We start from the raw sequence: 15617 nt of genomic DNA on the forward strand, positions 1-15617 counted from the left end.
TCAGCTCACTGACTCAGTACCTGACAGTTGGTCAGTACTCAGTCTAGTGGCACTGGTAAACAAATAGGCAGAGGCAGTCTAATTTTCTGACCTTGCCAGGTCACCACAGCATCAAGAGGAATAATATCTGACTGTTCTTTCAACTGTGGAAAAATATGTGTCACCTCCTCAACTACATAACCAGTAGCATCAACTAGGACATTATCAGACTGGTAGAGACAAAAAAAGGAAAAAAAAGCCTTGACCATAACTTGGCAAGATGGCACCAAAGTTTTTCTTGAAAATACTGGGGCAGAAGTAGTAATGACTATAACTCATTATATTTTATTATCCAAAGTAATAATACAGTTACCAAAAAGAATGCTCCAACAGAGGTTTCTCAATTAGTAGACAATACACATAGATTCAAGCAAATATTTAATTGGACTATATACTCATGACAGATAAATATATATTTATTTATCTATTCATTTAGCAGACCCTATCTGTTATACTTAACTTTCCCTTTTCAGGTAAAACCCAGCACTAAAAAAATATATATATATATTTATTTACCAAATGTGTTGTGTGTAACAAACATGAACAGTGCAATTAAACATGTTATATTTGCAGGAAATGTTCTTCTAAGCTTGAACTCTGCAAAGTGCCATGCTTCTAGGACTCTCATTCAAATATAGACTAAGTCATGATGCTGGTGAAAATAAAGTAGCAGTTTGTTTACATTTTTAAAAGAGTTATGGTTGATAATAAAAATGTTGCTTTCTAATATTTTTCTTTACATTTCTTACAATTTTTGATAGTATTCATTAATTGTCATATATGCAGAGACATATATTTCAGTGTCCTGGGTAATAAATAGTCTTAACAGTTTAACAGAATTCTTGTACTTCAGTAAAGTATAATAAATGTAATCTGTGCTAATTTCACTTATATTGTGCATATATTCAAGTGAGCTGTTCATTTAATTTTTTTATTGTTATTGTTGTATTTTATTATTCTCTTTCTGTAGTAGGGGTGTCTCATCTACTGCTGCTGGACATCCCAATAGGGGAGGCACAGTGCAAGTCATATCCACCGACACGGACTACAATTATGTATTGATCAAAGGCAGGATTGCATTTACACAATTCATTACTGTGTAGTGCAGGAGTGCCCACACTTTTTCGGCTTGTGAGCTACTTTTAAAATAACAAGGTCAAAATGATCCACCTACATTAAAAATGCTATATTATATATATATATATATAAAATCTCCTCTTTAATAAAACTCCTGTGTGCGTCCAGTGTCCGTGTGTCTTCTGGTGAAGTTCGCATGCGCGGGGCACGGTGCGATGCTTCAAAGGTCGCCTGACGCGTCACACAAGACAGAGTGGGCGGGAGCTATAAAATATCGCGCGGCCGATCCAATCGGATTTCGGTAAATGAGGTAAGACCTAAAACATAAAACACGAAAAATCCAATCGGGTACTGAGACGCGGAGACCAGCTTCCCCAAAGAGGTGGGATTAGTGTTTGTTGTTGTGCAAGTGTTCACTCTGAGGATGTCAGAATTGCGATTAAGAAGCTTGGCCCAGTAAAGTGTCGGTCGTTGAACATTCGTATATTTAGGAAAACCCCTTCATGATATTACAATATGATGACTTTTAAAAGTACAGTAATCCCTCATCCATCGCGGGGGTTGCGTTCCAGAGCCACCCGCGATATAAGAAAATCCGCGAAGTAGAAACCATATGTTTATATGGTTATTTTTATATTGTCATGCTTGGGTCACAGATTTGCGCAGAAACACAGGAGGTTGTAGAGAGACAGGAATGTTATTCAAACACTGCAAACAAACATTTGTCTCTTTTTCAAAAGTTTAAACTGTGCTCCATGACAAGACAGAGATGACAGTTCCGTCTCACAATTAAAAGAATGCAAACATATCTTCCTTTTCAAAGGAGTGCACGTCAGGAGCAGATGTCAGAGAGATAGAGAAATGCAAACAAATCAATACGCTGTTTGGCTTTTAAGTATGCGAAGCACCGCGGCACAAAGCTGTTGAAGGCTGCAGCTCACACCCCCTCCGTCAGGAGCAGGGAGAGAGAGAGAGAGAGAGAGACAGAGAAAAATCAATACGTGCCCTTTGAGCTTTTAAGTATGCAAAGCACTGTGCAGCATGTCGCTTCACGAAGCAGCTGCACACAGAAGGTAGCAACGTGAAGATAATCTTTCAGCATTTTTAGACGAGCGTCCGTATCGTCTAGGTGTGCGAACAGCCCCCCTGCTCACACCCCCTACGTCAGGATCAGAGAGAGTCAGCGCAAGAGAGAGAGAGAGAGAGAAGTAAGCTGGGTAGCTTCTCAGCCATCTGCCAATAGCGTCCCTTGTATGAAATCAACTGGGCAAACCAACTGAGGAAGCATGTACCAGAAATTAAAAGACCCATTGTCCGCAGAAATCCGCGAACCAGCAAAAAATCCACGATATATATTTAAATATGCTTACATATAAAATCCACGATGGAATGAAGCCGCGAAAGGCGAAGCGCGATATAGCGAGGGATTACTGTAGATTTATTTTTGCGCACATTACATCAGTTGCTGGGGAGAATCTGCTGATTGCCCACTGTTGTGACAGAAAATTAAACGCATATTACAGACAGCAAAGCCAGTATTACTGTCAGAGAAAATTACAGGCATTTTATGGAAAAAATTTAATGAGGTAAAAGGTCCCTTGCCATTTAATATAGACTGTTCCTACTAATGTTTATGGACTACTGTTCTAGCGGCCGTTATTGTAACGGGCTTAATGTCTAGTGTGTGTATATATATATATATATATATATATATATATATATATATATATATATATATATATATATATATATATATATATATATATATACACACACTGAGTATACTTTATACATAAAACATAACATAACATATACATTTATGGTCACTACAGTATTTGGATTTAATAATCTTCATGTGGGAAAAGGCTGACTCGCATAATAAAATAGAGTTAAGTAGGTAGCACATTTTGTCATGTTTGGGTACTTTTCCTCTGTGAGTAAGTTCCAAAACTGTTCAAGAGCCCTAGACTTCAGCCGAATGTCATCCTGTAGTGTCAAAATCTCATCCTCCACTGTAGAGGAGTTTTAGGTGAAACAGTGTTACAATTTTTGATGCTGGTGAATCACCCTCAACATCTTCCCTAAATGGATAGTACTTAAATGTAGCGATTGGCTCAAGTAAAGCTGAGTCTTGAAACCGTCTGTCAAAGTTTTGACACTGTCCTTTTTTTCTGCATTCATATTCTGTATCTTGCTCTGCATGTGTTTCATGCTTACGTTTTTTTTTTTGAATCTTTTGAATTCCAGTTTTCATTATCTGTAACCTGTTCTGCATGTATTTGGCCCCCTTGTTTTTTAACCTTTTTATGACATTTTACTTTGTTTTCTACTCTGTCTTTTATTTCTGACCTCACTTTATCCAGCTTTTTTTTAATGACACCTGGTCCGTGGTGATTATTTTCCCTTTTTCAAGTAATAATTTCCATTTGTTTGCACTCCTGCGATCTTTACTTTCTTTTTTTTTTATACTTTGTAATTTTCCTACTTTCATATTCTTTAACTTTCTCCACATGTGTATCGCGCCAACTATTTTTTTTTTTTTTAAGCCTTTCGAATTCCACTGCTTTCATAATCTCTAACCTGCTCTGCATGTGTATAGCGCCAACGTCCGGATTGGACGTGCTTTTTTTTCCAATTCAGTTTCGTAGTTTTTATGAACAGTTCGAAAGTGCCTTTCCACATTTTCCTTCTTTGGAATAGCAATGATAGATTGACAGATCAGACAAACTCACTTCGATTGTGACATTGTGAGAAAAAAAAATCCTCTTCCAATTCCACATCCAGCCCATACCCTCCCCAAACAAATTTTTTTTTAAAAATCCCTTCTTTAGTCGATATAAATTGGAAGGCTAACTAGATCACAGTCAGAGTTTTGCAGTAGCTCGAGCGTTTGATCGTGCGTGCGGGATGACAAGTGTGTTAGAAGAAAAGATCTCAGACTGGCCGCCCTGTATGTCAATTAAGTGGCAAATGCCATAGGAAGGATATATGATAGACTAAAGTTTAAAAAAAATGTTTTTTTGAATGCAATGCGATCTACCTGCACTACCTTTGCGATCTACCGGTCAATTGCGATCGACGCATTGGGTATCCCTGGTGTAGTGCATTTCTGCAGCAAAAACAGTGTGTGAGTATTGTGCAAAACTAAAATAAATATATTGTGTTCTCTAGACAAAACATTGCAGGTTCTCATTATACTATAAAATGCATTTTTACCTTGGTACTTGAGTACTTTTGAAAACGGAAACATGTTTACTTTTACTCAAGTATGTTTTTAAATGAAATACCTATTACTTTAGCAAATGTAAAAATTTGACAAAGCACTTCAACTCTGTGTATATCCCTTAACTTTATAAAATTCTGATGCATTTTATTCTCTAATGGAATTGACCTGTCATCCTTGAACCTTTGACTTCAAATATCAGAAATTAATGAGATACAAAATTACCTGTTCCAAAAACTGCTACAACTCACAAATCAACATCACTTTAAATCTGCAATCTCTGATTATAGCAGTTTTTTGAAAGACCATATTTCTTGTTCAATATTTTTCCTCTGTGCCTTTTCCTAAATCTATAAGACATATTAGCAAAACCCAAGAGCTACCACAAATAATATGGCATTTTATATGCAGTCAAGCCTGACAGTATGTAAAAGCGATGGCCATTCCACAGGTAATATTCCAGAGGGGTAACATTTAACAGTAGCAGAAAAAGTCAGCAGTATTTCAAAGCTAGTAAACTGCAAGATTAATACTGTAAATATGATCCATAAATATAAAAGTTTATTTCTTTTTTTACCTTGATCGGGCTCGATGAGGAAGAAGAAGTTTTGCCTCAGCTGCCACAAATCCATCTGATAGCCTCCAGCTATCTTGAAATCTACTAGGATCTTAAAACATGAAGCAAGACATCACACATTCAATAATAAATACCATATAAAAGCAAAACACATTTAAGAAAGGTATGTTAATTTACATACTTGCAATTAATGAACATCCTGGAAAACGTTATCATTTTGTTAAATAATTCCAAAATGATATGATTTGCTCTTAAACAATTTTCTTCTGATATTAAATTATTTCTATACTTTTAACTTTAATTATATTTTGTGAAAACTGTTGCTTATGAAAAAGGGTATATAATAAATTGAATTGATTAAAATAAAGAGATTTGAGTTTATAAACAAAAAAGTTTAAGAAACAATTGTGAAAGCAAAATTTTAATTTTAATCTGCATTATAAATGTATGTAGTAAGTATAAATAGTTTCATTTGACAAATGCATAGCTAACTTGTTGATACACAAAAATCACTGACATACGTCAAGCATTTGACAAGTGATTTTTCAACCTTCAGTAAAATTACAAGAAGTCAGATACAGAAAACTAAGCATACAATAAGCAATAGTGCAGGATATTTTATATCAAATACAACACCATTCACAAACCTTCTGAAGGGCTACAAAATTAGCATATTATGCTATTAAAAGATACTGAAGCTTCAAAAAGGTTAACGGAAGATCAGTTATACCTACAGTGCATCTTGAAAGTATTCACAGCGCATCACTTTTTCCACATTTTGTTATGTTACAGCCTTATTCCAAAATGGATTAAATTCATTTTTTTCCAATTGAAGCCACTAGTTTAAATGCATTTAAAATAGACACAAGTCACCTTAGTCTGGGAAGAATGTTGATGGTCTAATATAACAAACAATCTATTGACTGTATAGAAAACGTTACAAATCTTAACTAAAAGCTTGTGTTTACTTACCAACACTAAGAAGAGCTTCAGTAAAATCTTGCGTTACAACTGGAATAGGGAGTCGAAAAATGTCATACAATACTTCCAATAACCCTTTCTAAAATAAAAGCAAGAATAGAAAGAAAATAAACAATATTAAAAGAAAAACTTACTAAAATGAGATATTCTACATATTATACAGTCTCATGTGCTTCATTGAAAGGTGTATTAAAGCTGAATCTCAGGACTTCACAGTGGCATTGGATGGATTTAAATCGTGTGGGTGGACAGAAGCAGGAGCAATAGCAGCAAAACGAAAGGAGGCAGACTTGCTGTTTTTGTGAATGAAAAATAGTGCAACTATAGACACATGACAATTAAAGCACGGGTATGCAACTTGAATGTTGAGTGGCTCGCAGTAGGTTTACAACCTTATTATATGCCAAGAGAGTTTTCATATGCTTATGCTGGCAGTTTACATTTTCCCCCCTCTGCAGACGCTACAATCATAACAGACACAGTATACTCTGTAATAAGCATATTTTTTACTGACCATCCTGGTGCTTTCATCACAATTTCTGGGGGTTTCACTTTCCCCCACCTCCACCATTTTTTTTACCAGTTTGTGGACTGCACAACAAGAGAAAATAAGATCCTGGACTTGTTATATGCCAATGTTAAAGAAACATAACACTCTGTTGCTTTGCCATCTTTAGGCTAATCAGATCATAATGTGGTACAGCTCAAACCTGCATATAAGCCAATTACCCCATGACTGCTAGCCACCACCAGGACCATGCAAGTACTGACAACTGAGGCTGAACAGGATCTGAAGGATGCCTTTGAAAACACTGACTGGGATATGCTTTGTTAGTCACATAGCCAGGACACTGAGCAACTGAGCCACTGTACCACAGGCTACATCAGGTTTTGTGTGGATAACACAGTCCCCACAAAGACAGTGCATTGTTTTCCCAACAACAAGCCATGGATCACAAAAGAAAAGAAAGCCCTACTGAGTATGAATAAGAGAGCCTTCAGATTCCCCATGAGGGGGAAAGCCCACTACAGAGACAAACTTGAGCTCAAGTTACAATAAAACAACATGAAGGAAGTGTGGAATGTAATGAGGACTATCACTGGCTACAAACAGGCTGTTAAACATGCAGAAGAAAGAAACAAGAACAGAGTTAAAGATCTGAACCAGTTCTTCAACAGGTTTGACTCATTTTTGTCAGTCCAGTCTCCCTCAACACTGCTAGCTTGTGTGTGCAGGCTGAAGAGGTTCCAGAATCCCACCTACCATCTGCACCCTGCACAACATATAATGATATCACACCTGCAGGCTATAGACCTCCTCCACTCTCTGGATTGTGTGTGTCTCAGCTCTTCAAGTGATGAAAGAGCTGGGAAAACTCTGCATAAACAGAGATTCAATGGCAGATGGAATCAGCACCCAGGGTTCTGAAAATATGTGCCAGCCAGCTCTGCAGGTTCCTTCAGCAACTGGTCTCCTTTCCTGGATTTTGTAGAAGGTTCCCCAGCTGTAGAAAACATCCTGGGTGGTCTCGCTGCCAAAATAATGGCAATCTAGTACTTCAGAATAGTTGCTCTTACATCATGAATATTGAGGCTGGTCCTAAAACAGCTAAAACCCCTGGTTTCAAAACATCTAGATCCTCTGCAGTTTGCCTATCTGGCTCATACAGGTGAGGAGGATGCTCTCATCTACATGCTCCATAGAGCCTAATCCCACTTGGACAAAGCCGACAGCACAGTCAGGATTATGTTATTTCACTCTTCCACTACCTTTAACACCATTCTGTCTCAATAACTGGGGAAAAAAGCTCAAGGCTTTGAATCTTGATACTCCCACAATCTCCTGGATCATGGACTACCTGACCAACAGACAATGGCTTGTGAGGCTGAGGGACTGTGGGTCAGAAATGATGGTGCGTAATATTGGAGCACCTCTGGGAACTGTCCTGTCTCCCTTCCTGTCTACCCTGTACACAAAAGACTTCCAGTACAATACCGGTATTTGCCATCTACAGAAATTTTCAGTTAACCTATCCATAGCTACATTAATAATCAAGACAAGTTAGCATACAGCTTTAATCTGGTGGTGCAGGAACAACAAGCTGCAACTCGGCATCATCAAGACAAAAGAACTGGTGGACATCCACTGTGCCAAGAAGCCTCTGAGACCAGTCGCCATTCAGGGGGAGGACACAGAAGTGGTGCAAAGCTACAAGAACCTGGGGGTTCACATAAATTATAAACTGGGCTGGTCTGATAACACAGTGGCACTGTACGAGAGGGGCCAGAGCAAACTGTACTTGCTAAGGAGACTCAGATCTTTTGCTGTGTGCAGTAAGCTGCTGGAAATGTTCTACCAGTCAATAGTAGCCAGTTTGTTGTTATACTCTGCAGTCTCCTGGGAAAGAAACCTGAGCACAAAAGAAGCACAATGCCTGAACAAATTTATCAAGAAAACTTGCTTCATCACAGAGCATACCTTGGACACACAGGAAGCTGTTGTGAAAAAAGAGGATCATGGCAACATTGGATTCCATCATGAAAAATCCCCTTCATCCCTTCCAGGAGGCACTCTCTCGGAGCACTTTTAGCCATAGGTTCATTCCGCCACACGGTGTGCAAAGAAGCGCCTCTAGGGGTCTTCTCTGCTCACTACTAGCAGGCAATTCAATGCTTCCACCTGATATACTCTTTACATAAACAAACTTATTTAGTTATTTATGTATTTATTTATAGATTGATTAATTGGATGTATTATCTGTCCTATGAGTCTGTAGTCTTGTTTTTTATGTTTCTGATGCTGTATGCATTTGAATCTCCCCAAGGAATTAACAAGGTTTATCTAATCTAATTTTATCTAATCTAATATTATTCCTGTGAATCAAGCTTAGATAGATATTTATTTCTAATTTGTATTCATTATTACACTCTTTAAAACAAACAGTTGTGTGTAAATAATCACCTTTTTTCTTAGCCCTGTTTTATATACTTTGGGCTTGTCATGTTTCACATTTGTGGCACCATTGTCTTAAGTGTAAATAATAAGGATTTCGAGAAGCCTGCATCTTTCAGCAGGGAAATTATCCTGAAGCTGATGTACACTGCATGATTTAAAAATGATACTGCATGAAATGTTAGCTATATGTTTGCAAAGGACAAGAAAAAACTGCAATAATGACATTCATTTTTCAGATGTGTATATGCAGTTGCTTCCACCATAAGATGGATAAATCAAATGTCATTGCTACCAACAAACTGAGGGAAACCCCACTTTAGCCACTAATCACCTCTTTTAATAAAATCACCTTTGCTTTTGAAGACTTACACCATAAAATGTAATGTGAAGCATGTTGTTTATTACTGTACATGCATAATTTAGACACTGAAATATAATTAAATAATTTCTTGTGTTCTGTTGATAGCTACAGCAATGTATTGGCTACAGATTTGAAAACTGCAGTTAAATTATGTTGTGTTTTGGGGAAATCAAGCTGACTCTGTTCACATGAATGTCTGCTGACTTGAAAGTCCCACTAACAATATCTCTCAATGGCTCTGTGAAAAAAAACCTCATAATAAATAATGGATCTCTCTCTTACCCAAATCAAAGCCTCCAGTGAGTTAACAGTGTTAAAGTCCTAATTATTATTATTTGCAAAAGAAGCTTTAAAGACATTAAAATGAATTATATGTAGACATGCAGTATGGAAAAACAATGCAAACAAATGACAACAAGAATAGAAACTCTATGAAATTTGTATAAAAAAAAAATCAGGATTATCCCATTCCTTAATTAGAACAATTGTAAGGCCTTTTTCTCACTCACATTCCAACCTAACCTGTGACAATTGTTTTCCAGATGGATAACATGTAGATGTTTACACTCATTGATCAAAAAAGTAGACAAAATTTTGAAATTTGAAAATTTTAGCAATAACTATACTGTACAAGTACAAGATATATAAAAAAATCACACAAGCCAGGAGTCTGTGTAACCACAGAGAACTTATTTAAAAAACAGTAGGGGGCGATCACAACAACTAATTTATGACAGATGTTTTCTTGTTGTCTTACCAGTAGATCTTATCTGATACAGGGGTAACAAACTAATATTAAAAGCTGTCAACAGAATCTGATATGTGCCAAAATAAAAGTGCACCTAATGCTTTTTATATCATCTACTTGTGTCAGCCAACATTGAAAAATGTTTTGATTGTAACCTTATTTTTAAATCTCTCCAAAATCTGTTTGGAGTACTAGTGTGCAAAGGACCTATGACAACACATAACAGTTTTTCCTTTTGAAAAAGAAAAAAATAAATACAGAGGACGTGTCCACATACATTTACAATATTATATATAAAAAGAATACAGATGCTTCCGATCTTGCAATTATGTTAATTTTAGAAACTGTACAAAACCATACTAATTGACATGCAGTATTTCCTGATTTTATTCAAAGTAATGCAAAAACAACAAAGAAACTGTTCACCCTATACAAAAATGTTAAGATTGAATAATTTCCAGTGCAAGGTAAAAATTATATTTTGAAAAAAAAAAATTACTTACCCGTACTTCCATATTTGGTATACAAAGCAAACCAAGCAAAGACTGGATTCCAGAGTTACCTGGCTTACACAGGTTAATAATTCCTAAATAGTAAACAAACAAGAAGAGATACAAAGCAAAACAAGTGTAAAATGTTAAATAGTAGTACTTTAAAAGAATTTTCTATACAGAAGTTACAAGAAAACTAAATAAATACTATAGAAGTCATTCACTAAAGTCAGGGCAGGAAATAATTGAGGTTGTGGGGCATTTTTGCTTTAACCACCTGAAATCCAGGAGCATTTTCATAAACAACTACGGACAATTTGCAAAACATACAAAATGCTTGTAACATTTTCCATTATCAGAATAGTACAACTTATTTAGTTTCACAAGTAGCATAATAAAATAAGAAATTAAGCAGTGTATAGTTTCAACCTCCTCTCTTATTTATTAAAATAAATTGTAAAAACATAAGGAATTAAATTGAAATATAAATAACATATTGGTTCAATGCCTTTCCTTTTCATTACAAAAATGTAAAAATCAATAAGAAATAAATTTATCTAGTTAAAAGAAAATATGTTTAATATAAGTTAGTGGTACTTAAAGTGTTTAAGATCAAGTCCAAGCTGCTAAAGTCAATGACATAGCAAATCACCTATTGGTGCCCATGTCAGTGAAATTCCATTATACACTTACAAGATTTATTTTATTAGAGAAAAAATGTGTTTTTGTGTGTGAACGTTTGCATTTCAAAGCCATGGATTTGCATGCATTTGTGTGTTTGCGTCTTTCACAGGGGAAATGCGGCAACCTCACGTATATCTGCTTTGCTGGTGCAGGGGTGAGAACTGCTACTTCTTAATCAAGATGTTGCTGGTTATATTATACCTTTTGATATATGGGCTTCAGTCTTACATTATACACTGCACGTCAACATTTCATGTCAACATCGTGAATACTGTAATATATAAAAGCATTTCTGTTTCAGTCATGTGTTCATCATTTATCCTACATTTATACAGATTGATAGACACGAAACACACATAAAATGTATGTACAGTATTTCATATAACGCTAAATTATTTTCCTATACAATTCCAGACACCTCACTCTCAGAAAAACAAACTTCAGCTGTGAGTATATTGTGTCTGTCTTCAGGTACCTTGGTGGGGGATGGGACAGCAGGCTGCCTGCCTGTGGCCGATAGTCAGTTGACTAATAAGTGCAGTATATATACAAAATGAAGTACAAAAGAGTCTTAAATCACTTACCTGACCAAGAACGGAAAGCTGCCACTATTGCCATTTTGCTAGCCACAAATCGGGCTTCTCGGTCTTCTCTGAAAACAAAGAATTTAAAACAGACAATTTACTCCAACATATTGCATTTGTATACAATAAAACAAAAAAAATCTGATAACAATAATGTAGTGCAAACTCTGTACTTGAGAATTTAACCTAATGTACATAACATACTGATACACTGTACTCTGTGCGCATGGCAATACTAATACTATAAAACTACACATAGTGGTGTGAAATGTATGTAAATTGAGAAATATTTTATATGTATGTATTTATCTGTAAGTCAGACAAAGCAAATGTAATATTAGTGTTTAATTCATGAGAACAGCAATGCTTTGATGTTAAAAGAACTCCTGCCCATACCCCCCCGCACCCCTCACAAAGTCTTTGGGACTGACTTAGGATTTTATTGCAAGGTTGGGGGAAGTGCCTAAAACCAGTCTGGCAAATAATTCTCTGCAAGACATTCTCTCTCAATCAACACCACAGGAAAGCCAAACTACCTGGCTGGAAAGCTTCACTCAACAAATCATTTTTGGGGGCAGGTGTGAAAATAAGCCAGTAAATGGGGGATGTGTCGCACCAGAATTCAACTGGTCTAAAGTTGGCTGCTTGGTTTTGAATCAGAGGCCATTCCACACCACGACACCTTATTGGCTGTAGGATTTGAACAGACAGTGTATACATTTGGTTGCTCTACCCTCCGTTTCTCTCCCTCTCAACATTACAATGAAAAGGACATTACACTGAAGAGCACAGCTCAGCAGCCATATTGAGACAGGCATGCGGCCTGTCCTGAAGAAAGCCAGGAATGATGACTTAACTAAAGACATATAAGTAACTAACAAGTCTCTGTGCCACCTGAAAGTACACATCAGCATTTATCAGTTTGTATGGTTGCCAATATTCACTTGTACTTAGCTTATTGTTATTATTTTATGAATATTATCAATAATATATTGTTTAAAAATGTAACTTAACTCCTGCTAGTTTTTAATTCTGTGTAATTGCCTGAGGATATAGATGCAGAAGGGAAAGTGGGGAGAAGTTATAAAGTACAATACCTTATAAACAGTGTTTTGTCTATGAGATTTGAGGCATTTTGATAAAGGCTACATATTAGACAGACAGATAGATAGATACTTTATAAATTCCAAGGGGAAATTCACATTATTAAAGAATACAAAAGGGAAAAGTAGAGTAAGATAGAACTCTAACAAGACAAAACAAAAATATACAACATAAGGGCTTTCCCTTAAAGATAGGGTGAGAAGCTCAGTCATCCGGGAGGGGCTCAGAGTAGAGCCGCTGCTCCTCCGCATCGAGAGGAGTCAGATGAGGTGGCTTGGGCATCTGATCAGGATGCCTCCAGGACGCCTCCCTGGTGTGGTGTTCTGGGCACGTCTAACCGGGAGGAGGCCCCGGGGAAGACCCAGGACACGCTGGAGGGACTATGTCTCTCGGCTGGCCTGGGAATGCCTTGGGATTCTCCCGGAAGAGCTAGAAGAAGTGGCCAGGGAGAGGGAAGTCTTGGCATCTCTGCTCAAGCTGCTGCCCCCGTGACCCGATCTCGGATAAGCAGAAGAGGATGGATGGATGGACAACATATTTTTATGGTATATTAAAAAGGGAAAATGAAGATAATTTATTTATATTATATAATCTACTGTATTTATGTCACTTCACAATTCAGGATTATATATAATTAATATTATTAATAATCCAACACAACCAAAAGTTTCTGGGCAGAGTAGATATAAATTTGAAAACAACCAACTTGTTATAAATGTTAGTAGAGCACTGAAGAAAGAAACAAAGGAACAGAAGGAGCAGAACAATTTCAAAGCATGTAGAGAAATACATTAAGTGAACCTAAAGAACAATAGCAGTATAATGGGTTAGCAGTCAATATCACAGCAAAATATTTCTAAGATATATGCAGCTCATTATAATTATGACTGGAGTTTCTAGAAGAGAATGAAGAAAATAGGAGGTCATTTTGCCAAATTAAATGTAGAAGTAAAGTCTTGTAAGCTGCTTTAAGCAAAACCTTATAAAATATGGTAAGATGCTTTGAATGGGGCAAAAAAAATGAGAAGAAGTACAAAGAGATAATAAAAGAAAAGAGGAGATGTTAATGTAACTCTACTTGTCTTTGAGAGGTAAAATAAGAATAAAGAAGGAAAAGGAAACATTAATCTTAGATACTGAAATGTTATGAGCCTGGAGTCAAAAGATATCACAGTGTGTGCTAGTACATACAGTTGCAAGGACAAAAGAGGCATGTGTGACAGAGAAGGTAGACAACTGGGAATTAAAAATGTAGCTTATTTAGGAATGACAACGTTAGAACACAGAGTATTTTGTTTTAAAGGAGTTTTTCCATAAGTCACAAAAAGTCAACCAAATTTAAATTGGACTTGTAGAAAAGAACATATGGAATGAAGAGTACATTGATGAACACGGAAAGGGAATTTATCTAAAAGGGAATTCATATACTGTAGGAATTTTTATCAATGCTGAGAATTCAAATTCTTTTAAAATTTGACTGGTTAAATTTAGCAGCAATAAAGAGCAGTAGTAATTTTTCAAGCAATATGTAACACATAGTGCAATTTTTTTTTACCATTAATTTCTAAAAGCAAATAGCAACATCAATTTTAAGTCACACTCTACACCACAGTAGAATTAACACCACATATTCTTGAGATCTAGTTGGGGTAGATACAGCTACAAACCTATTTGTTTCAAAAACGGAGCACATCTTTAGCTAAAAGCTTAAATTCATATAGAAAATCAATGTATATTTTCTCCTGCCAGAGGGGTTTAAGGACACTTAATCTTTTTCACATTTAAGCCCAGATCCTAAACTTTCCAGGAAGTGACCTTTATCTTAGTTATGAAAATTAGCCAAGGCAGATGCAGCTACAAAGTAACATTTGTCTCAAAATCCAGGTGCACTTTTAGGAAACAGACTAAGTTTTGGCAAGAAGACAATGTCTATTTTTCCTGCTGGGGACAATCAAGGACTCTTGAAGTTTTAACATTCAATTCAAGACCCATATGTTCCAGATGTGCAAGACAGTTATGTAGCACATGGCCTCTGAAGTTCAAATACTTTATGTGTCAGTGCCACGGTCACCTGCAGCACCTGGAAGGTGAAAGCAGTAGTCTTTCAGTGCAAGCTCAATCTGATTACCACCGATAATAAAGTGGTGACCAAATATAGTTAAATAAGAAACAAAAGAGAATAGCAAAAATCGAGACAGGATCCAAAATAACAATACAATCAGACCTCCAGTATGTTTATCACCACAGGGTCTTAAAAGACAGGATATAAGAGTAGAGAAGGCATTGTAAGCACTGGAAAAAACTGAGGATGAAGTTTATTATGGTATATATATATATATTGTGGCAGGCAGCTGGCGTCCATGCCCAGCCGGGGCGCCCCTGCACACTACATTCAGGGGGAGCAGCCCTGGACACTGCAATACCTCCCCCTGGACGCTAGATGGCCACCTCCCTGGGGTGGAGCAGTGCCTCGGTTTCCCACAGGGCTCCCTGGGAAAAGGAGTTAGGTGCAGCCCTGATGGGTCCCGCAGGCACCGCCAGGGGGTGCTGTGTTTGGGACTTCCGAGCCCATGTGGGCAGCGTATGCATTACACACAGAAGTGCAGCCGGAACTCGGTGATCAAACACCTGGAGCACTTCCGGGTGAAATATAAAAGGAGCCAGCAACCAACACTCAGCGGTCAAAGTTGGGTGGAGGAGGACAAGGTTGCTTGGGAGGAGTGGTGGTGCCAAGAAGGAGAAGAAGAGTGCTTGCTGTACTGGTGTGCTTTATCTGGGACTGTGTATTGCCT

The 15617-nt window shown here is 37.0% G+C and overlaps 1 protein-coding gene across 1 annotated transcript in view; it reads right to left on the reverse strand.

Annotated features, from left to right (window-relative positions):
* Positions 1–15617, reverse strand: part of LOC114652861 (rapamycin-insensitive companion of mTOR-like) — a 164283-nt gene that overhangs the window by 51145 nt on the left and 97521 nt on the right. Inside the window, exons 10-13 of the mRNA XM_051927674.1 lie at positions 11722–11789; positions 10466–10548; positions 5889–5976; positions 4917–5007 (exon numbers count right to left, since the gene is read on the reverse strand). Of these exons, the coding sequence (XP_051783634.1) occupies positions 4917–5007; positions 5889–5976; positions 10466–10548; positions 11722–11789 (330 nt within the window). The remainder of the gene's footprint in view (positions 1–4916; positions 5008–5888; positions 5977–10465; positions 10549–11721; positions 11790–15617) is intronic.

This window comes from Erpetoichthys calabaricus, chromosome 5 (assembly GCF_900747795.2).
Source record: "Erpetoichthys calabaricus chromosome 5, fErpCal1.3, whole genome shotgun sequence".
NCBI lineage: Eukaryota > Metazoa > Chordata > Cladistia > Polypteriformes > Polypteridae > Erpetoichthys > Erpetoichthys calabaricus.